Source organism: Botryllus schlosseri, chromosome 5, assembly GCF_051294905.1.
Source record: "Botryllus schlosseri isolate E-star chromosome 5, Bs_hap1, whole genome shotgun sequence".
In the NCBI taxonomy this organism is placed as follows: domain Eukaryota; kingdom Metazoa; phylum Chordata; class Ascidiacea; order Stolidobranchia; family Styelidae; genus Botryllus; species Botryllus schlosseri.
In genome coordinates, this window is record NC_137240.1 from 10,044,270 (window position 1) to 10,068,041 (window position 23,772).

At 39.3% G+C, this 23,772-nt stretch overlaps 1 protein-coding gene across 16 annotated transcripts in view; it reads left to right on the plus strand.

Annotated features, from left to right (window-relative positions):
• LOC145439677 (androglobin-like) overlaps positions 1–23,772 on the plus strand; it is a 45,765-nt gene that overhangs the window by 17,137 nt on the left and 4,856 nt on the right. For 8 of the 16 annotated variants that reach the window (XM_080317203.1, XM_080317202.1, XM_080317206.1 and 5 more), the window contains 32 exons: positions 788–896; positions 1,227–1,346; positions 1,897–2,081; positions 3,256–3,391; positions 3,474–3,613; positions 4,002–4,091; positions 5,015–5,146; positions 5,944–6,027; positions 6,127–6,230; positions 6,492–6,581; positions 8,403–8,518; positions 8,690–8,867; positions 10,671–10,866; positions 10,943–11,001; positions 11,336–11,454; positions 11,744–11,817; positions 11,877–12,054; positions 12,620–12,770; positions 12,826–12,942; positions 14,330–14,478; positions 15,087–15,254; positions 15,515–15,644; positions 16,061–16,286; positions 17,299–17,433; positions 17,499–17,652; positions 17,862–18,049; positions 18,190–18,271; positions 18,875–18,989; positions 19,720–19,814; positions 20,229–20,324; positions 20,815–20,935; positions 23,075–23,517. In XM_080317203.1, coding sequence (XP_080173329.1) covers positions 788–896; positions 1,227–1,346; positions 1,897–2,081; positions 3,256–3,391; positions 3,474–3,613; positions 4,002–4,091; positions 5,015–5,146; positions 5,944–6,027; positions 6,127–6,230; positions 6,492–6,581; positions 8,403–8,518; positions 8,690–8,867; positions 10,671–10,866; positions 10,943–11,001; positions 11,336–11,454; positions 11,744–11,817; positions 11,877–12,054; positions 12,620–12,770; positions 12,826–12,942; positions 14,330–14,478; positions 15,087–15,254; positions 15,515–15,644; positions 16,061–16,286; positions 17,299–17,433; positions 17,499–17,652; positions 17,862–18,049; positions 18,190–18,271; positions 18,875–18,989; positions 19,720–19,814; positions 20,229–20,324; positions 20,815–20,935; positions 23,075–23,517 — 4,480 coding nt within the window. Of the gene's footprint in view, positions 1–3; positions 327–769; positions 897–1,226; positions 1,347–1,896; positions 2,082–3,255; positions 3,392–3,473; positions 3,614–4,001; positions 4,092–5,014; positions 5,147–5,943; positions 6,028–6,126; positions 6,231–6,491; positions 6,582–8,402; positions 8,519–8,689; positions 8,868–10,670; positions 10,867–10,942; positions 11,002–11,335; positions 11,455–11,743; positions 11,818–11,876; positions 12,055–12,619; positions 12,771–12,825; positions 12,943–14,329; positions 14,479–15,086; positions 15,255–15,514; positions 15,645–16,060; positions 16,287–17,298; positions 17,434–17,498; positions 17,653–17,861; positions 18,050–18,189; positions 18,272–18,874; positions 18,990–19,719; positions 19,815–20,228; positions 20,325–20,814; positions 20,936–21,414; positions 21,445–22,711; positions 22,772–23,074; positions 23,518–23,772 lie in introns of those variants that run through there. The other 8 variants (XM_080317208.1, XM_080317217.1, XM_080317209.1 and 5 more) reach the window with 7 other exon arrangements.

Consider the following 23,772-nt stretch of genomic DNA (forward strand, 5'->3'; position numbering starts at 1 on the left):
AATGTATTGAACGTTTGAAAGGATTGCTTAGTACGAATCAGACAAAGTCTTTATAAAGATCAATAATGAATAGGTCTAGCCTTCTAAATTATTATACTCATATGGATAAAAATTGTTTGTTGGGATGCAGTCCAAATTTAAAAGTTTTATTCGATGGCTTCGAAATCTGTGAGTTTCCGTGACCCACTGGGTCCAACACCGAGGCGGTATCTGGGCAGGGTGTCGATGCCGGCTGTTCATAGATTATCAATGTTGCCTGACCTTCAAAAGTTTCGGGCAGGGCATAGAAAAAGTCTATTTCCAGGAGCGTTGGAAGGACGCTGCAGGTATACCGGTATTGAATACCATTCAGCCCTTGTTTAACTTTTGAAAGATTCTCTTCATCTCATACAATGTAAAAATATAGAAAAGACACAAAGCTGAGTACCCATAGACTGTTTCTGCAGCTATAAACCATTGCTTTGCATATTTTAAGCTCTTTTCTCAAAAAACAATGAAATAATATTATTCGCATCAACATCTCAGAGTACATCTTGTTCAGGAAAAGATTCAGTTTGGACAAGTTTGATTCCGTTTTATCCATCTCAATTTAACTACTTCATGCCAGTATAGGCTATATAGTCATTGTTATTGACGGGTGTGTGCGGTGTGTTCGTGAAACTAACCCAAAATGGAAGACATTTTCAAACCACAGTGTTCTGTTTGCGAGATCGAAAGATATTGACGACCGATCCAAGAACTTTGTTCTATTTCAAGACGGTTGATGCAGTCGTGTTGGATTTTTCAGAGCTGCATCACTGGTCGGGAGTATCGCGTCCGTGGAAAGCAAAGGACGATCCAAAGTATTTCCAGTGTGGCCGGAGTTCAGTGAGGCAGATATCGCATCAGAAAAATGGGTGTGATGTTTCATATTTATTTCATGTCTTTGTAAATAATATTAATCATTATAGTGGCAACCGGCTTTTAAATAATTATGGATGATTTGAATAGGTGGTCATTGTAGTAATCGTTTGCACCCAAGTATAAATAGGGACTTCCAAGTCAGTAGAAAAGTATATATTGTAGGCATACTTGTGAGTCTAAAATCATAACCAATTGAGTAGGCTATGTAGCGCCATTTGGCAAAACCTACTAGGAGTCCATCGAAAAGTAAGAGGACTTCGTCACTGATCATCTCTGATGATTTGGTATGACTGGGTACATTTATTATCTTATTTTTGATACAGGATTCTGCAACAAAAGGCAAAGAAAAGGGCAAGAGTCCAAGCCTTTCATGCTTCGAAGACCCAGAAGGTCGAATTGAGTTGCCTTCCTCACTTAAAATACACGAATGGAAAAGACCTGTTGTAAGTAGAGCTATTCTACACCTTAAAACAGTAGATAAATGTGGGGATGAACACATTAGGATTCTATTTTTTAAAGAAAGCCTTTGGAGGTTATTTAGATCGCTGCCTGTATATATGAATCCCTATCAACCTCATAATTTGTTGGTGAAAACTCAAGTTATATACATGGAAATCCGGTATCTGTGCTCAAGAATTTTCCTCAATATAAGTAGTTTGAGATTCCAGTCAATTGTATATATCAGTAAATATCAATATTTATTATTAACTGTCGGTATTATAGCCATTATAATCAGCCATGCCATCTTGATTTTTCATATGGCAACAATCATAGTATTCGGTTATCTTGTCAGTAAACCTCAGCCGTTAAAGTTTGTGAATGAATTGATGTTTTACATATTTTCAAGGGAGCAATCTAACGAACATCACTGCTCCTGTTGCATTTAAACCTGTGAGCCAACTTAATCTCATAGTAAGCTGATACTTACATATGTTATAAACCCTTTCCTACACGACACTCGTTGCAATTTAACTGCACTTCTTTCCCATGCAGGATTTCTTGGAAGGAAAAACACCGGTCGTTCTCGAAGACAACGAGGGAGACTTCGATCTTTTGAAGCCGAACGAACATCTCTGTCATAGCGAGCTCATGCGGTGCATCATCGGTCAGATTACTTCACTATGGAACATGACTTCGCACAAAGCCAAACCTTCGTCAACTGCGTCAACCAGGCATAGGTGATCATTGATCCTTTGACAAAATAGACTGTTTCACGGGACAGCATGTTCGTGTTCATGCTTGCAAGGCGGTCAGCCTACTGTATTATTAAGAACTCCGTTCAGGGGTAACACTGTAACTTAGGAAAAGGTGCTCTTTGTCGCTACAATTACAATCTTATGTCAGAGTCACACACAATCCATTAAACCGATTTTATTCATTCAAAGCCAATTGGCGGGTTGTAATGACTCGAGTCATGATTTTCCGATGACTCGACTTGACTCGAGTTATTTTCGCAAAATTTAGAAATGACTTTACTCGACTCGAGTCAATCTGTGTATTGACTCGATTTGGACTCGAGTCATTGCGCATGTCCCCAACCAAGTCATTAGACTCGAGACTCAGACGGCCAAGACCGACATTTCGTTGTAATTTCGAAGAATAGTAAAGTTACCACACTACTGGGATTTCGTCTATTGGGACTGGTACTTGAAAATGCGACCAGAAACTGCTAAAAGTGAGGAAAATTAGTATATTATAAATGTGAACCATTCGATATCACCAGACAGAGTTAAAAAAGGGGGTTAACAAGACTTTATCCGGAAACTGAGCAGTCAACACAATGATTTGGACTCGGACTCGAGTCACATGGCTCGGTGGTGAATTGAAAATGACGCGACTTGACTCGAGTTAAAACTATTACAGTGAGATTGACTTGTCACTCGGAGTCTTGTGACTTGGTTACAACCCTGCAAATTAGCACCAATGCTTAAAAACAGACTATAACGGCGATACGGCCACATTCCGGAGGCATCATCATTAAGTCAGCTATAGTCACATCATCAATTTCTTTAGATAGTCATCCATTTCTGTAAATAAAATCAGTCTGACACTTTTAGAGTATCTGATGACAGATTTTGTTACCGTCCTCCATTGAATCGTGTGATGTAGGGATTTTTACACCAGTACAATATTATTTCAATTCTGTTATTTGATCATGTGTGTACCTGGGCTAGCTACCAGGGTAGTTGTTGTTACTGCAACAACTGCTGCTATACCTCAAAGTTTAGTTTACGAAATCTATGAAGTTTGCATGGTGTGAATTGTATGTAGCATTGTTTTCCCGCTAGCATTTTCCAAGCTACTGCAGAGTGCCAACTTCCCCAATGATCCCATTCTGCACGCTTGTTCCAGTGCCACACCAGAGCCAGGAGAAGATGGTGTTTGGAAGCCATGGGAACACATTTACGCTTTGTCAAAACATCCCAAAGGACCGAATATTCCACAATACAACCCGTACGGAAAATACGTCGTCAGATTGTTTTGGATGGTAGGTCTCTAGTTGAAAAATACGTATCGATGGTAGGTTCTGCGTTTACCGGTATTGATTAAATTTTACCGAATTTTCCAAGGGATGCTGGAGAAAGATTGCAGTCGACGATTACATGCCTTTTGACGCCGAAGGAAGACTCTTGCTTCCTGCCTTATCTGAGGATACCAAGCTCTGGCCGATGATACTGGCAAAAGCTTTGATAAAAGTAGCCGCAATCGAGTGAGGATCTTTTTACACTCCTATCTAAATAGCATTTCGTGTGTCGATCAAATTAAGTGTATGTATATTATATATCTGCCTGGAAGAGATCTGGATGTCTTGTAAGACTGTACTGCTCTGGAATTGAACGTAACGATATACTGTTTAGATATGCTCAATGCGCAATCTGGGCCTTGCAACAAACCGACTCGACTGGGTATCCACAACAGTATCCTGTAGCTATCTGGAGTTATCGGCACACGAATGTATTTGTTTCAGAATTTGATATTATTTGATCAATGTTGAGAGCATGTGAACATTTGAACCACTTTGAGATCACACAACCGAAAAGCCATTCACTCGTTTGCTGGTATCATCTAGCCATGGTTGATTTTTGTCATTTTCTTAGCTACAGTACCAGCGAAAGTGGCTGTGAGTTTGGGGATTTCTTTGTGATCCATTGCCTCACAGGATGGGTGCCGGAAACAATACCACTGAAGTAAGTGCAGCTTATATCCACATGCATATGCCACGGGGCTTTTGTAGAACCAGTATAAGCTCTGTCACTATCAATTTGATTTTTCACTGATTTGTCACGTAATGTCATATTGCACAGGTATTCAAGTTTTGTCTTCAGGTACTGTTAGTAAACTGCATTATGAACACTTCGCATGAGAAGGTTACTTGAAGCCCATGCAAAGTTTTTGCCGCAGCAGAACTTGCGATTTGTATCAGTTTCAGACTGTTTCATTCTGGTAGCTTCAGTTATTAGTTCAGTGCATTGCAGGATAGTCAGGTCAAGCAGGCACCGCAGGTATGCAGAAAGGAAGTATGAGAATTTCGTATTAGGCCTGAACCGGAATTTGGTTAGGATTTTTTCAAATTTGTGCTGGATCCAGTATTCATATTACTAAGATCTCAATACAGGATTTCACGAAGATGCCAATTTTAAATTTATGAAAGTGACTTTCTTTTGTTGCCCTGAAATTGCCGAATTACCATCAATCTGAAACGATGTCTCGCAATGCTGGATATTTTTGAGCTAAGCAATATTTTGGTAAATCACATCTTTAAATGATATACTTACGCTATCATCGACGAAGTGGAGTGATTCTCCAAATATAAATGCAACCCATCAAGTAGTGCTTGGATACATGGATATTTCAGGTTAAGACTAACTTCCATGCAACGGATGGTGAAAGAACTATTTATTTACCTCATGTAGACAGGCTCAGTGTTCCCGTTTCGCTATGAAGATGGTTCAGTCAAAAAGTGGTCATCTTGGTATTCTTTGGCGTTTTCACACCAGTAATTCTTTCATCTTTGAGTCTAGAGTTTCTAACACGTTGTATTACCTCAGAAATCAGTTAGACAGTATATGCAGAATACAGTAGTGAGATATGTCGGTGATTGGCAATTCAGAAGACTGGTGATCGACTTTCTCCTTCACAAGGAAGCATTGTTGAAACAGTTAGGTAGCCGTGAGCCCACTCCTTTGCTGGCTGTCGAAGGCGAAGATGTTAAAGAATGCAAGATTCTGTCAGGAGAGGAATGGTGAGATTACACATCTGCCATTGAGGATTTCAATAATGAGGATATTGAATTTCACCCTGTTAGCTCAGTCTGGAAGGAAATTTTTAATGGATTGAATGTACCACACACTATTAAATACAACTTCTTATATATGACGTTGAGAAAAGCAGCATCGAACTAGCAATGTGATTTTTATGTTCTTGCATGCATCCCTGGTTATTATTTTGTTCAGTGTTGTGTCTTTTTGTCATCTGACTTCATCCGATAGTCGAATGGTCTCTCATTTCAGTCATTTCTAATCCATTCCATTATTGAGAAGAAATTAAAGTGCAATAAGTCATAAACTGTTTAATATCTACCCTATGAAATTGCATTATCAGTTCCATATAATAAGTAGGCCTACATTTCATTGCTATATCTAACATTGATCGAGAATCCTGTTCGAATTCTTCACAGATTTATGAATTTTCATTTCAATTCATCAGTACCACGAGTTCATGAGTACATCATCATTTTATGTAAATACAAGCCACTGCCGGTGACACATCCGAATGACGTTTATCGTTATGATTGTATGGCTATGAGAGTAACTAGCCTCCTGTAACTTGCAAATAACATATTTGTACTTAATTTGCATTAATTTATTGTATAATTATTCAATTTGTACTTTAAAATGATGCAAGAGTAAGGATACGAGTGATTAGCGATAACGATAAGAAATATTGAGATAGCGATTTTCATGATAAAATTCCCACTTGCCTTTGAAAGTGCTTCAATCTACTTTGGCTGACTGCTAACATTCATACGTTCATGTTCAGGTATGGACACCTTCAGAAGGTGTGGAACCTGTTGAAAGCTATTCTACCGGAATGGCAAAGACCCGAAGAAAAGCTGAAAGGATCGTGAGTGTTTTGCGCTCTTACTGCTGGTCTATTGTCAATATCTCCGGCAGATCATTGTCAAGAAATGCGACATTCTGTATTCCATCTATTCTGTTTCAGGATTGCCGAAACTGAAACCTCGATTGTTTCGGCTCCACAAAAGAAAGAACGTATGGAGTCAGGTGCAAATAAAGACACAGGAAGCGCGCAAAAAGGAAACAAAGGTGATATAGCCTGCCTGGGTTTTATTCAAATATTTGTTTGCTAAATTGATCCAAGTGTCTGTAATGTACACCGGGCTGCCAGTTTCATTTGATCATTTTTATGTTATAGTGTATGTTCTTTTACCACACCTATGCTGGCTCCCTGTCAAAATATGTAACCCTGTGTCAACTGCAAGGTACAAAGTTGCTTTACCATACCTGTTGTTGAATTTTTCTTCAGCACAAGCTAATTTGTCCTTGAGTGATATTTTTCTTTTGTAGGGAAAGATGGTAAAAAGAAAGATGAAAAGGATAAAAGTAAGTCAACTCCCCATTCTACAAGGCCCGTCTCAGCGAGATCGATTGCGGACAGTGAGTCTGTGTGTCAGGCGTGAAATCAACAGTTGCTGTGTTGTGCACTTCTCACCAGTCTATGTGTTTCTAATCCATCACTCACGTACTTGTACGAAGAAGTTAAAAGATAGATGTTTGTTAGCAAAACTGTATTAACCTTCGGAATTCGAAGTGATTACCACCTTTATAGTTTGCAGCGTGCATTGCGGAAATGTGTAATATTTAGTCAAGGTTGCGTTTACCATTTGACTGGGTAATTAACCAGTTCAAGTACCCGAATCCTTATTTACTGCAATTAAAATGATGTCTCACACCCTCAAATAAAACACCCTATGGATACTTCCAATTGATACCTTCGTGCTATGTAAGTTCATTCAATTTTGAAGACAATTCTTAACAGACTCACCCTTAACACTGTCATCATATGTTGCGGTTTTGCATGTTATGGTAATCGCACTAAGGACATCTTTCAATGATATGTCATGATAAAACATGCATGAAAACATTTTGCTATACATTTATAATCCTGTCGTTTCTTTCCCTGTTGATTAAACTAAATCGTAGCAATGTCGTAATAGTGAACATGATTGGGCCTTTCCTTTCCCAAGCACATATTGGAAGATAGTGGTGGATGTCCCAAATTTATTACTTACAGTTTTACTGATCGGGGTAGTAATTTATTTTGGAATTTATCGCCATGAAATTTCTGTTTATGGAAGGTTGGTGTGAGATTCTTTTATAAAGCCACTTGAGAAACACAAATCTACATTGTAGTGGTGTGCACTGTTGAGTGTCTTGCATTTATGTTTTGCGCAGAGAATGCTGTGCACTAATTCTATTCCGTGTTGTGTTGCATCATCTTCCACTGTGATTTGATGGAATCATCAAAATAGTTTGTCGTTGTCTGTCCCTGTGTATATTGATGACGCTGTGCGGCAAACTGCAGCATAAGCATTTTGAAAATATTTAAATAATTATCGTTACCTGAAAGGTATGGGTATGGTTCACCTGAAAAATTGCACTGGTCTCTAAATTTCATTCCCAGACCAGATTTCATTTCATTATTCATTGTATCTACATATATTGTGCGTATGGTAAACCAAACGTTGAAGCTACACTATTCGTATGCTAAAAGCTACGATTGGGTAGTTGTGTGTATCTTGAAGCCTAAAGAACCATTGAATAGTATTTTACCGAAGCATAGAAACGCTTATACTACATCGGTATCAACTAAAAGAATAGGTATAGAATAATGAAGACAATATAAAGATGTAAATATGTGATTGTCCGTGTCCAAACATCGGAAATTAAAGGATATATTGGATGTAGTACCTGGAGTTCGCTACTGATTCTTGAAGAAAGTTCCGTTTCATCTCGATGCTACACGATAAAGTATTCTACTGTAAAAACATATAAACCAAGTTCAGATGTGCCACACACGTTGGTTCACATGGCCAATTGATTTGCAGACATTGTCAAAGCAGTCATCGTCGGCGAGAAGTAGAAGTAATATAAATTTCTACGCAAAGTAAAAGTAGAAGCAGTGATTTCCAAGAAGTCAAAAGAAAGTATGCTAGGCCTAAAAAACTGAAAACTGTTGTGTGGAAGTAGAAGATAGTCTCAAATCATAACCACGTCAGGAAGTAGTTTGAAAGGACGTACTTTGTAACTGATAACCGCCGTTCATTCTTCTGTTTGAAAATTTCCAAACGTCACAACTGCACACCACAATAAAAAGGTCAGAAAAACACTCAAGCCAGGCGAAGTCTATTGAAAAGCTCCCACCAAAGGGCGGTTACGATAAGACGGCTGTTTAATGTTATCTCTCTTACCACAAAGAATCCAGCGCTGAACACGATGCAGACAAGCTGGAAAAGCATCCGGAAACAGTGGTGTTTGCCACGTTCAGCCTTCCGGAGGAATCTCCTGCTCGACTATCCGTCCGTAAAGAGTTGGTGCGTATCTGATTTAAAACATTTCACCTAATCGTCTGGACACCTTCCAATCTTTTCATTCTATCACAATCATGTGGTGTTTTGAACTCGTATAAAATTTCAAACTAAATGAACTAAAAATCTAACGGTGCTATGTGAAACTGGTCACTTACAGTGGACGGTTCTTTGCAGGCGGACGCAAGCGAAAATTTAAGGAAGGTCGGGCTGTCTCAGCTTCATCCGCACCCGGTTCTGCTTACTAAAACTCGGGACAAGCCGCTGAAGCCTCCTCCGCCACCGGAAAAGATTCCGGATTGGAAGAAGATTAGGCCAAGGAATCCGAAAAAGATCGTTTCAGACTTACCGAATTGTGAGTTGTAGAAATGAGTGATTCTGTGCGAACGCCACTCGCAATTCTTGAATTTTAGAGAATTTATGATGGCCAGCAATGTTCCCTTCTAATTTTTCACGAGTCTGCGCGCGCTCACCTAGTCACTACGCGGTCCCTTGGACAACAGTGCGTAACGACTAAAAACAAATGGTCATCACTTTGATTTGACTGGCGAATTACCCACTTTTCTAGTTAATTCCGTGGTGTTGACTAAATAAAAAGGTCATCACTTCGGCTTTCTGGCTGCAGCTTAGATTTTCAGACCGTGTCAGCACTGCGCAATTGCGCACGCGCACAGCTTAGATGAAACAGTGATGGCCTGTTGTGGATTTTGATTTTCTCAGTATTCGGTATCCGATTTTATTTATAATTTCATCGTTTCAAAACTACTTGGTAAAGTCTATCAATCAAACCCCCACTTTGGCCCAGAATATTTAAAGAAGAGCCATGTACACTGATGAAAAGCAACAAAAGATAACGTAAAATGACAAGTGGCGAAAATGAAATGGTCTGTGTTGGTGGGCAAGGTCGATATGTCAGATCGTAGGGCGATAATCTCAAGCGCTGACTAGTATACCGTGTGTCACTGAGAATTGGGATAACCTATACCGAAATCTCTGCAATTTCCAGTTGTATTGGTGTCGAATCGTTGATGTTGTTTACGCTGGCGGTTTATAACTTACGAATGTGGGTTACCGTACCGCAAATTGGTGCTCATGTTGCTGTGGGGTTTCTCTCGCTTTGTAACGTTAATATTTGTCTGTATTTGTCATTCTTGCGTCACAATTCGCCATTCGGTTTTGAATGCGACTTTGGCTTGCTTATCTTGTCTTTTAAATAATCGCCAATAATCGTTTTAATATTCATTATATTTTGATCTGCCCAAGAGACACACACAATGTACAATGCGATATACGAGACACACAATGCGAAGTAGTGAACAGATATGGGATGTCTATCGACCAGTTGGGGTCTCTTAGACTAGCATCCACCTTGGCCTAGTGCCCGACGTCACAGTCTTCTTCGGTGTTAATCTTTCTTCGTCGGTCCTTTTAGAAGCTATTTCTTGCTCTTTTCTTTCTTTATCAGCCCGAGTAAAAGAATTTGACTGGAATTTGTCCACATGTAATAATGAGCTGGCGCAACAAATTCTCAATGAGATTCTTACCATAATCTGGAATAGTCTAGCGGGCTGTATTAACATATTAAATGTGCAAACCACACCTGGAGCATTATTAATGAAACGAAATTAATTTGAACTGTCAACAGCCACTTGTCAATAAAGTCCAAGATGCATCATCATCATCACTTTATTAAATTTTTTTATCAAATCAATGCACCACATGATTGCGATATAAGGAAAAGATAAGAGGGTGCTGAAACCAGTTGGAGTAGTCTTTTAATCAGACACCCACGTTGGCCTACAGCATGTAAATGAGAGGCATGCGCACTTGATTTAAGAAAAGGATAACTAAAGAGGAAGCGACAAAAATGACCGCTGCATGTGTCATAAGGCGAGGTCGATATGTCAGGTTGTGGTCCGGTAATATTGAGGGCTGATTAGTATTGATTCAGTAGTAATTACTTGTATTTCAATTTGAATGTGGACATGCTCGACGACTGTCGGATAGCCGGCGAGATGCTGTTCCACACTGGAGGTCCAGCATATTTGATAGAGCGATGCGTTTTCTTGTATTCATTCCTGATCATAAATGCACATGCGAACCCGTTATCGAAATACAGATCATCCTATTTTTGATCCAGAATACCAATTTTTCTCAGCTCATTCGCGACCCCAGAAGCCTGATCAGTGGCTCGAAATCGGCTCCGCCTTTATTAATCACCGCATCAGCCCGTTGCCTTTGGATCCGAATTTCGTGAAGTCGCGAACGTCGCCGATCGCGCCGAAAGCGTCGAGGCCGTCGACGGGTACTACTTTGAAAGGCATCGAGGAAGACACCGACGTGAAGTTGGAGCCGTAAGTTGAAATTCTGTCCCGGTATTTGGTTTCAAAGTCGAAATCAGTTTAATGTGCAATGTTTTTTCTATCCTAGACCGAAAGAAGATGGCGTTTACAGAGCTCAACGTATACTCTCCAATGGGAAGGCACCAGGTTGAAACTTTGACTGTACCTTTGGTTCATGTGCTTGTCGAAAATAACATCGTTAATACATCTCATTAGACAGTATAATTTTTCCTTCGACAAAAGCTAAATTACAGCGGGATGTGCTAGTATATATCTTGAATTGAACAAGGGCAATGGTGAATTCATCAGTTTATACGTGGGCTAATATAAATATGCTAGACTTGGATCAGCGATTCACCCGGTGAATATTCGGTTGCAAATCTGATCTAATTTGATCTAAAACAATGTTGCATCATTCTTTTAACGGCCATCATTGCTCTTAAATGCTGTTTTCGCCAATTCACAATTCCGGTATGCTTAGACGCAGACCAAGAAAGGGAGACTTCAAAAAGTCAGATTGGCCAAAACGACCCGGGCCAAACGGAAGCCGCACCTTCTGTCACAAACGAGGTCCCGAATGAAGTAATGAAGCCTTCTGCGGTAAGATACACGTTTTTCGCTGATATAAATACAGATTTCTTATTTCATTATCAGCGGCTCTCTTAGTTCTTGTGTACCGCATCGCAACGTTCATTTTGTTTCTTGAGCTGATGAAAATAATAGAATCGTTGATTGTGTTGCATTGTTTTGTACCCCTGCTTATGCCGATCCTTATTGTTCGGACATTCTGTTAAAAAAGGACTTGCTTTCTAGCTGCAACTTTTCTATTATCCATAGACTTGGAAAATTATCGTTTATAAATTTGAATTTCCTTAATTTTTTGTTATAGGTTGACGAATCAAGCTTTGTGGCAGTCCAAAAAACACAATGGATGGATTTCGAAGACTTTTGCAAATCTTTTCAGTAAGTATTTCGTCTCGTCTTGAGGCGACATCTATTTCCTACATTCCATTCTACGACAGGACCCTGGTCGTATTTCACAAGCCCGCCACGTACGCGTGCAATCTGTCTACTACCGAGATCAAACATTCTATGATTTCTGGAGTGCCCAGCGGAGGAGGTTCTTCCAGTAAAAAGGGTTCCGCTAATATCAACCATTCGAGCTCGAGCACGAATCTGAAACCAAGCGGGCCTAAAGAGGTAAATATTGAGTCTTTCCTCTACTTATAGCAAGATCACCATTGATATTACACTCCTAACTGATGATCCGTATAGTTCAGTGATATGTTGCTGTTCTACAACTTTACTCGCAGGTCTTGACTTTGAGTGATATGATTTCACAATATCCAACGAAACTCCTAAACTGCTAAAATTTATTATGATGTTTTTAATTGTGAATCTTCTGTGAATAATGTTCAGCTCAGCTCAATTCACTTTCCGTTTAATAATAATTTTATCATTTCAAACACTACAAATTTGCAAAAATGAAAAGATAGGAATGATTCGAAAAGAATTGTCGTATTTTTTCAATCAAAAACCCACCTTGATCTAAAAGCATGTAAATGAGAGGCATGCACACTGAAAAAAGTAACAAAAGATAACATGAAAAGGATAAGCGATGAAAATGAAATGACATATATCAGTTGGCTAATTCGGATTAGCATTTAATATTATAATATGGTAATTTATCAATGAGAACTGCGGTGTATCAACCCACTCTCTGGTATATTTTCAAAATGACAATCGATTCATTTTTTCCATCCAGGATGAACGCGGGCCAAAATATCTATTCATCGACAACATTGAGCCGTCGGAAATCGTGGTATCCTTCTCTGTGTTGCCGAGATGGAGCGGCAGCGAAACAGACCGGGATAAGAAAATGTCAGACAAGGAGTCTGTCACCGGGGCTTCTGAAGGTATGTATCAGGAATTGAATCGTAACCCATCGGCTAACTGTCTTTCGTTTTCCAGTCGTGAGCGTCAAAGACACAGGGACTTCCTCACTCACCAGTGGTCTTCTTATTGCGGAACCGTATTCGTGGAAGAGCCTTGTAGTCGGACAGCCGAATTTACGAATTCGAACAACAGGTATGCGTTACTGTAGTCGCTTTACTTTTCATTTTTTATATTTGTCAACTACAAGTCGGGGATAAAAATATCGGATGTAACTGCCGTCATTTCTATGGATTGTAATCAGTGTGAACAGTTTTTTTAGTGGCAATCCTGGTAGTGAAAAGTCCCGAGATCCCATCCTAAACTACGAATAACAGTTCGGTTATGTCATAGAGCGATTTTTTTACTTAAAAAACGGAAAATTTTGACCTAAAAAATCGGGATTTTGACATTTTTTGACCTTAAAATACTGAATTTTGACCAAATTTTGACCTCATGTGTGTAAATTAGGTGTTTTCGCACATAATGTTTGAATTGTAGGCCTACTATTTATCTTCATTTCTGGTTGGAACTGTCTGTCCTTACGAAGTAGTTCGGCCTGAAAAAAAACTTTTTTGACTTGAAAACTGACAAATTTTTACATGAAAAAGCTGTATTTAACGAAATCTGAACCTATGACGAATTTCAGTAAATACATCACGTATTATGGTGGAAATGATTAAAATTTGTTGCAGTACAACAACGAAAGATATTTTCCTACATTCTTGGGTAGAAAGTGTCTGTCCTTACTAAGTAGCTTGCCACGAATGGAGAAAGAACGTTCAACAGCAGCAGTTGTTAGCTGGCAACACTCAAGTTGTGCGTACACTGCTGGTGACACACCGTGTTGCTTCATTCTGTCAATGTTCTCTACATCACAATTTTTCAACATGTGCTTCTTGATATAAGAACCAATACCCACGCAGTCTTGCTTCAGTTGAAGGATATTGCTGTACGTTGAGCATAACACCATGTCAACCTATTTCATTTGACCGTTTATGATTCACCATGAGCCGACAATGGGCCGTCTACAACGGTAGGCTACAAGCTATAAAATGTCAAATGATGAGTTCACCAACAGTGTAAACATCTACAATACAAACAAATGTAAGTTGCAAAAATATTTTGACTTTTTCAACAAATTTGACAATTTTTTGACCTAACGCTACAATTGTGACAAAATTTTGATTTTTTTTGACATGTCCAAAAAAATCGCCCTAGTCATAACTCAAAGATTGATCCGCGTTGACGTCAATTCCTTGTCCTTCTAAGGTGGCCGGTGAAAAAGTATTTCTACACTTCTGGAGTACTCTGTACTCTGTAGTACTACTTGCACGTGCACGTGGTAACTCATGTTTTTCGACTACTTAAAATTTGCACTTTTCTATTCTCAGATTTCGCAATAGGCTCGTGATGTCACATTGTTATCTTTTTGTGGCCCTCGGCTTTGAATTTTTAAATCACTCTATTCCAGAATACTTTCTGACTATTACAAATCGAGTACGCCTATTCAATCGGCATCCGAACCTATGTAAATTTCCAGGTACAAGAGCGGCGTGCTTGACTCTACCCGCCGGTCGGCACGTTTTGCGTTTCTTCTTCGATACCCCGCTCGGATACAGTCTTACTCTCTGTTCCTCCGTGAATTTTGTTTACGGCGAAGAAGAAGATGTCATGAAGCCTCTTGTCGAAGTATGTAGTTGCACGTGTGTCACATCCCGTCACTTTATTAAAGCCCGCTTCTTATAAAGAGTGCGTCTGCTAATCGATGTAAGATCAGACAGAAGATCCGTTACAGTAATTGTCATAATTTTGTGAAAATGCTGAGGAGATAAGTTAACTCGGTAGGCCTATATCTAAAGTATAAATTTTGTGGCGCTTGATGGTATTTACATCGACACAAGATATAGCAACTCCTTCCTGACTTATCTTGGCGTTGCTGGCTTTAATCAATCCAACAAGAGACTCTTTCGAGGAACAGAACTTGAACATGCAATTGAACAATGCATTCATATTTGAAAGAAAAGGGAACCATTTGTAGCTGACTCTCCTCAGGGACAATAATCTGTGAAATATTGTTTGTTACTTTACATGTGCCGATACTGCACTGTGTTAACGTGATATCCACACCTGTATTGTTGCAAGTGTGTTCTGTACATTTTCTTGAACGATAAGATAATCGTGTTAATCACAGGATATTTAACTATTACTAGATCCGAATTGAACTTCAGTTAATGCCCTGATGCCAATCAGAAACAAGTGCCAACCGCATACCAAACGTCACCTTTTCGATTCCTTAGGAGAGTCGCCGGTTTGTCGACGCGGCAACGAACATAATACAAGGCATCGGCAAATGCATCGAGGCTCTAGGAGACGTAAATGCGTGGAACGCAGCCCGCAGAGACCTACACAAAGCCCACATGCCATATCAGGCCAACGACAAGAAAGAACTGATCGACCACTATGAGGTGACGAATACATTATGGTGGAATGCGGGTTTTTAAGATGTTTTAAATATTATCAAAACTATCACTTTGAGTAGATAACATGCTATTCCCTACTGGCTGAGTACTTGTGTTGCGAAATGACTTGGTTCCCATATTATTTTAATTCTTGCCTTGGAAAATAGACTACGGTAATCTTATAGTCAACGGACAAAATAAAACAGACAAAATACATTTAAAATCTCTTCCGGCAGCAATTTAAGAATTCTCCATTCTGATTTCAGATTTGGCGCAAAGCTTTCTACGAGACTATGACGCAGGTCATGGCCGAACACCGAGCTCCAGCCCTGGCGTTCGCTTTACGATCTTTCACCTTCGACCTTTCGCCTCAGGCAATCTTAGTCGAGCCTAAAGGTATGGGGATCACGCAGAGGTGGTCAAAGTAATTAGTGTTCCTACTCGAATACAAGTAATAGTAGTTATTGCCAAGAATTGTCAAATAAAACACCTGGAAAGTATTCAAATAATTGATGTCAAAAGTAGATTTGATTGAGTTACAACATACATTTTGCAGTTAATCGTTGGCGACTATTTGCAAAATTACAGGATGCAACTTTGTGACTACAGATAAGCAACTAATGACTCTATAGATAAGTGCAATTTTCAACAATAAACGTAGTTACCAAAGTAAATGGACTTGAGTGAGTACTACAAGTAAGCAAAGCCTAACTGAGTACAACAAAAAAGTAGTACTTCATTTCTGACCATCCGTGGGATTATACGGTAATGTATGCTGTGAGTAAAATTTTGATTTCGCATGTCGCTCACAGAAACGTCTGACATCCACGACAGTTGGGTGACTAAGACCCCGTCGCCAGATGAGTTGAAGGCAATACACAGAATTCAGAGGTGCTGGCGGGGTGCGATGGCGAGGAAAATTAGACGGGCAATCACAAAGAAAGACACCATCGAACACACGACTTCGCGAGATATCTTGAACAACGCGTGGCAATTGATCCAGCCAAATATGGAAAGTATTGGATTCAAGTTACTGAGGTGAGTCCTGTTAGGAATAGCAATAGGCCAGTGTATGTTTTTGTCCTTGCTGTTTTTGCGACATATACACCGACTCATGATATACATACACACGATCTGTGCATATGCATATTATGAATACATGATGATCATATGCCGCGGGACAAGGAGGCTGCAGATATAGACTTTTAAGGCTTTCTAGGTCTTGCACCACCCCTCTAAGCAAGGGGGAAGTCATGGATACCAATTTTACTAATCAGGTCTTAGGTCAGACCTGACCTTGGATTGAACCCACTACCTACAGTTCGAAAAGCCGGACGGTCCACCATTACGGTATCTTGTCATTGCCTTAAGAGATATTTCCTATTTCAGTGGCTGTATTAATTTGTGTGTAATATTATCACTGGCAATCACTTTTCATGTTATAATTTCTGTTATTGGTTTCTGTGACATAACCGTGATCCTTGTACTGAACTGAAATTTCCCTAACCAAAACAAATAATAATAACACCAAAAACAGTTGCCACTATTCTCCATGAACATGGTTTGATCCGGTAGGGGCGTAAAATGGGTGATTTCAGGTGGCATGTTGGTTTAATTTGGGTGTCTAACGGTGACTAATGTTCGCGATGCTGCATCTTGTTATCTTCACAGAACAGAACCAAGACAAAATTTACCTAAAATAATTGGAAAACATGTGTAAAATCAATATCTGTATACTAATTCTGTCTTATTAGGGATTAATACTGTTATTTTATGATCTTGATTCTAATTATATACTTCTTATGTAAGCTCGAGTCATATTACCAGCTGTTAAACCCTGTCAGTGCAAAATCATTCCATGTTGACGTGACGAATACTTTCCATACTCTGTAGATATCCAACTTCAAATAGCAGTTACCAATTCGAATCCATTGCGAAATTATTAGCGATTGTCAAAGGGTCAATCAGGATAATTCCGCAATAACCAGTGCTGATCACTTGTCAGTAAGAATACCGGATATGTATTCAATTTATTACCAATATTTTTCAGATCTATGTTGAAGCAGGACCACGCCCTGATAGAGAAATATCCGTTTCACAATGATGAATGGAATAAAATCAGCTACGCCGATTACGCCGGTACCTGCGATGATCAACATCCCAACACTTGGTTTGTCATGTTCAGGTAGGAAAGCCCGTTTTTACGTGACAATTTCTTTGTATGAATTTTGTGCGTCTGATCTTTTCAAGGGAGACGTTTGTTGTCGAAGAAGATACCTTATGTGTTCCGAAGCTTTATTGTTCATTGCGGACATGTTCGTTGAGAGTCATAGACAATGACGATGGCGTTGAGATCATGAGGGTGTTTCAGAAGGTCGCGCCTCATGTTTATCGCAAAAATAAGGTTAGCCATCTTGCTTTTGTTAATTTGTTACCTGAAAATAAAACATATTGATGTATGCATTGTTTTTTATATTGCTTGTTTTACTTCCCCTTCTAATTCCCTTCCATTTGATAGCATATTGAATCGCGTATCAACAAATTGGGTCGCATAGTTTCTATACCCATACTTAGATCTCCCACAGTTGCAACATACCGCACCTCTTTTCACAGAAAGGGTACACTTTCTTATGCGAGGCCAGATCGCTGGACGTGCCTTTGCAAGGTATAAAATGGCGCCTCCGTCTTATTGGCTCTTCAAGCGCACTACCACAACCCGTCAGCGGACAAGTTAATCATCATTTCAAGATAAAGGAAAATTTCGGTTATTATCTACCGAACGATAATAATATTATTTTCAGGTAAGACGAATCGAGCCAAGTATTTATGCTAGATATCATTCCTCCTTCATTGCTCTTAATTAATATGTGTCTGCGGCAGATATAATTCATTGTCAGCATTTGCGATATGTGTAACTTTACACAGCAAGCCTGTTTTTCAGATATCACGTAAAGACACGGTTGGACTTGATAAGTACAATACAACTTCAAACATCAAAGCCAGATGTATATGTCAAGCTCCAGGTACCTGGTATTTGCATATTACTTCTGCCTTTATTCATTTCTGCCCTGGAGGAATGTGACAAATGTAATTTCATCTTGCCGACATGCCTTGTCTTGTGGTGCCGAAGCAGCTAGCCTAGGTACTGAAGCAGCAGTAGAAGTAAAACTGTGAAAGTATTGATTTACAAGACATATCATAAATACTTTATGTTGAAGTAGAAAATGAAGGTTATTATAGTACTGGAATAAGGAATTTCAAGAAGTAGATTTGGTCGATTGGATAGTGTACTCTTAGCAGTCAATCAGCGGTGGATATTTTCAAACTGAAGGCAAATTGCTTAGTACTACTATCAATTGGTGAAATATTCGAAAATATACTATAAAAGTGATGCAAACTTATTCCAAAAATACTTCCTACCTTCCAGAATTGAAATGTGTTATAGGTGAGTAGTTTTGGCTAGAAAACTGTCAAGTAGAAGTGTAAGTCATCTGGAAACATGACCGATTCTGTAAGTGGTGCAAGGAGGCATAACCTACTAGAGTACTCCGAAATACTACCAGTACTTTGTTACTTACCAACTCTGGCTGTGTCTCAGCGGAATAAGACACCTTCGCCATTGTCAGGTCCTCGACGACAATGAAGAGATTGTGAGCAGTCGCGGCAAAGGACATTGCGTTCTGCCCGCGTTCTGCTTCTTCACAGATGAGCGAACCGAAGAAAGATCTGGCAGTCGACTTTGTGAGTTTTCGTTTGCACATTCTGACATCAGGAGTTACAGCTTCATAATGGTTTTACACCTCGTCCCTGTCGTTATTTGGTGATTGATAAGGAAGTTCTGTGGTCTTTAGGCCAAAATCTCTAGGCATGTTTCCCGGTATTGTAGAATAAGAACATCTATCAAGTAACTACCCTGGTACAATATACAGCTATTCCTTAAGAACTAGCTGGTAGCTCCTTGATTCCCAACCTTTACGACACTATGTCGGCCTATGGAAGAGATAAATTACAACCATCCTGGCAAACCTGAATCAATTTTGTCCGGTTTTTGTACCGCCTATGGGCATTACCTCCAATATGATATGTTACCATGCATTTTGTTAAACCACCGGCTCCCCAACAGGGGTTTGTACAGCAATTAAACAGGGTCTGTAATTTGCTCAATATGAAAAACAATTACCGAAACCTACTGGATGCAGTACGTGACAGAGAGTCGCACTATCCAAAACCAAACCAAATATTTATGACATAATTGTGTGTGCATCAACCCATTAAAAGCTTTTTGTATTTGGTAGTTTTTGCTCTTTCTGTCATTAGTGTGTTTTTTTCCTGTAGTATTCTTTGGTTTTTAAACGGTTGCGAAATTTTATCAAAATAAGTGCATAGCGTCCGCTAGACATTAGAAATGTGTGAAAACCTCTGTGCTAGAAATCTACATGCAAGTCTGAAAAGGGGTATTTATTTTTCTCAGCTCAAGCAGACACCCGTGCCCTCACAAATCAACCCAGCAAGCAGGGAGTGTCCGGAAAGAAACGGTCCGGCTCTGCGAAAAGCAAAGATGGCAAGGTATAAATTGCTCCTGTAGCGCCGAATATAATTAGAAGCAATGCCGTCGATATCGCCACGATTGAAACCAACACCGGCAACAGTTTTCTCGTCTAACAAGAAGAGGAGATGCTAGACTAGTAAACTAGCTCGATATATCTTTATCGTCAACAAAAAGCTAGAGGTCTTCAGTAACAAAGTACTCCTACTTTTCGATAGTACTCCTACTAGTTTTATTTAGTCGTATAGTTTTGTTTGTACACGATACGATTGACTGAACGTTCTAACGTTTTCCCCTATCCCCCCTTCTTACACTTTTGTACGTTTTTGCCCTCCAATCAAGTCATTTTGTCACTGTGCTAGACCAATTTTCATGAATGGTTTAGGAATATCAAAGTCGTTTGTCAAGCCTAATATTATTGCTCAATGTTACAGAGACCCAAGGACTCCATAGATTCGGGAAAAGGACACTTGGCTCGATTAGATACTCAAAGTATAGCGTCAGAAGATACCACTGTGGAGCCATCTATCGTGAGTGTCGTGGTCTGCCGATAAATACCGTTCTGTATTGATGCCGTGCCAATGCCTCACATTATATGGCAGGGTATATTATATCATAATTATTTTGCTAACACAAATTTCTCAATATGATCTGTTCACCACATATGTGATAGCATTAGTTAGATGTTAGATCAAGTACTGATTGGCATTGGATAAAGTTACTGTGTTATAAATATGATGCACAGCACAAGTCTCCTTTAATATTGAATTGCTAAAATGTGTTCAGTACTATGCTGTAAAAAGGTATAAATTAGAACCCCAAAATCGTCTAGGGTTGTCTATAGATCCCAAGCACCGCCACAAAATAGATGAAAATCTCCGCACTACACATTCTTACTGACCTTGTAAAAGCTAATAAAGCCAGCTGTATATATCGTACCTAAGCGACGCCTATGAGTAAACTCTCCAGCTAATAAATATGTCCCGCGAAAACTTCAGTTTTGAAAGTCTTCTTTTGCAGCCGCACAAATACACGATCCAGGCCGTTGTTGAAAGAAACAGCTGGCCGTTGACGGAATCGCAATGGTCGTTTGTACAAAAACTCCGCGAACAAGAAAAGGAAGAGATCAAAGTGTACACAGGTATAGGTGGTATTGTCCACCAACTGCATTCGTTGTTTGGTGTGGGTAACTGAGGCCTTATTGTTGTTTTATTGGATAGTCAGGAAATTATATTTGGAAATTATTGTTGACCATACTAACGTGTGTATGTGTATTGTGTATTTTAACAATGGTAAACGGCCAAGAAATTCCAAGATAACAGTCCTCCATGCTTTTACTATAAATTTCCACTCGATTCTTGATTTTGAGCCATTAATATCTAAGATCTATCTTTATCAGTGATACTAGTTTGCACATGTTCTAGTCACCCGAATATTTCTGACCTTCAATATCTCCCTACTGTCCCACCGCACCATAATTCTGAATGTTTTTAAATTGATTGTTTGACATCAATCCAACGTTGATTTTGAATTATCATTATCTGATTCATTTAATCGTGATAATCGAAAGGTTCTGTTTCAGAAATTTTTTTCTCTGTAATTCAATTGATTCCTTCATAGGAAATCGGAATTTTGACAAATTGCAGACACGTAATGCACAATTTTCTTGTTTTGCGTTCGTCACATTTCATCGTTATGTTAGCGCCTATTAACACGCAATCTGACTGCATCACGGGGGAACTTTTCGGTGTTCATCAATCAGTGTTGAAATGTCGACGAATTCAATCGTTTGCTATTCAAAATCTGAATTTTATTCTGTACTATTCACAGCACTGTTCATAGGAGAAATTTGTTACTTCATAATATATATGCACTGTAATTATACTATAATGATCTTTTGAGTCGTACAATTTGGATAGTATCACAAATGTAAATACCAGAAAGGAATAGTTGCGTGAATTGCAAAATAATAATCGATACGATACCATAAGTTGTACGTGACACATCTTTTTTAATCATATATTTATTCGTTTATCAAGTCTGACTAATCCATTACAAAGAGACAAAATTCCTTCTCGGTGTTAAACTTTCAATTTTGCTTGCTCACCGATAATATCCTATGATTTTTCTTTTTGCTAAGCTGGTGCCATATTAACTCTAGCCTTACTCACGGGAATGTGTTATTTACCAATAGTCACCACAGTTGTTTTGTTAAGGGCTGTGAAAAGCTTAATATCGTTACAGTACAATAAGTTTGATCATTGTGTTGCAAGGAAATGTTCAGATTGCGTGTGAATATGCCGCTTGATCGTTGGTTTTTGACACCATCTAATTTTCACAATGATTAATTTTGTTATATTTATGTTTGTATGTCGCCAATCACAGCAGTCTGCTTCCCGCAAATTTTCGATGGCTCATTCTGCACCGATTGCTTTCAATAGATCGATGACGATCTCGATTGACGAGTTGTCTCACCGATTCACGGTGGCATCGCTATTTCGTGACCGGCCAACGTTCTGTACACACGTGATGAGTTAAAACGCCTTTCTTTTTTGTTTTTCTTTTCTTTCAACCCCACTCTTTCACCTCGCCAACCAACACCTGGCATGGATTACGCTCGATAATTTGCATGGTTGCTTGCTGCATGACGAATTCGCTTTTGAACACAATCTTAAACTACGGAAATGTTAATTTCTAAATTCCTTCCTATTTCCGGATGCTGTCGCATTCAACACCTTAAATCTGAAAAATCTGGGAATTTTTCATTTCCGTACCGTTCCTGCTTTTCTGATACTGTTTTCTGACACATCTTCCATTCATAAAACTAACATTTCGCGCATGCTATGTGACTAACGCGTATTTTTGCTGCATGCCTCGTTATTTTTCATTCGCGCTGCATGTGTTCGCACGCGAAAAGCTTGGTACCCGACTTTTATCACTGCCGACACGGAATATAATGACTGTCCTGCCACCGACGGTAACTATGAATAATTCCATAACGCATGGAACGCATATTTCCGTTATCATTGGCTGTATGATTGAATAATAATGTTTCATATTTGAAAATAAATATTATAATATTATCCATAACACATGGATTACATTGGCCGTGTAATTGAATGATATAATTGTATTTGAAATTGATGAATTTATAATTTACTGCTATCATAATACTATGATAATATAATATAATAATAATTTATGTACTATAATTATTATAAATATCTTAAACTGGCCATATTTCCATTTTAATGCACGCATTAAAAATACGTTTTAATAGTGGTGGGAAACAACGACGTTGTCTTCCGTATCGATAGACCGCCCGAAGACTGTAGCTCGCCCGTTAGAAAACGCAGCTCTAGAAATAGCAGCCCGGCCCCTAGAAGGTCCTTTTCCAAATCCACCTCGTCTATCAACAACCTCGAGTCCGACACCCCCAATCGTCTCTCGCCCCATGTAGCTCGACGTAGCCCCCGTTCCAAGCACGCCCTTTCCGCCCGTCTCGATTGGAAGTCCAAGGGTGACGGTGGCGGTGACTTATTTTCCCGTTCCTATCCTTCCGTAGCGAAGCAAGACCGGCCCGGGTCACCGGCGCGGGCCGGAGGCGCCACCGGGAAAGCGTCCACGGCTCAGGACAAGGGCAAAAAGGGCAAGGGTGGCGATAAAGGAGGGAAGGAGAAAAAAACACAGGAGAAGGACTCGGGATCAAGGCCTCAGTCACAGGTGGGGGTTTTGCGTTTGATCCTATTTCTTATTGTTGTCTTATTTTTGAAGAGACTCTTCGAATTACAGAACTTCAGTATAAAATTGTATAATATATCTAATATATAAAATTTATTATTCAATAATCCATTACCATCATAATTTCCTAATTTGATGATGGGTTTTGCAACTACTGGAGAGCCTATATGTGGCACACAGTCTGACTGGTTATTGTTATCTGACCTGGTGTCAAAAAGGCTGCACTATGATAATAAA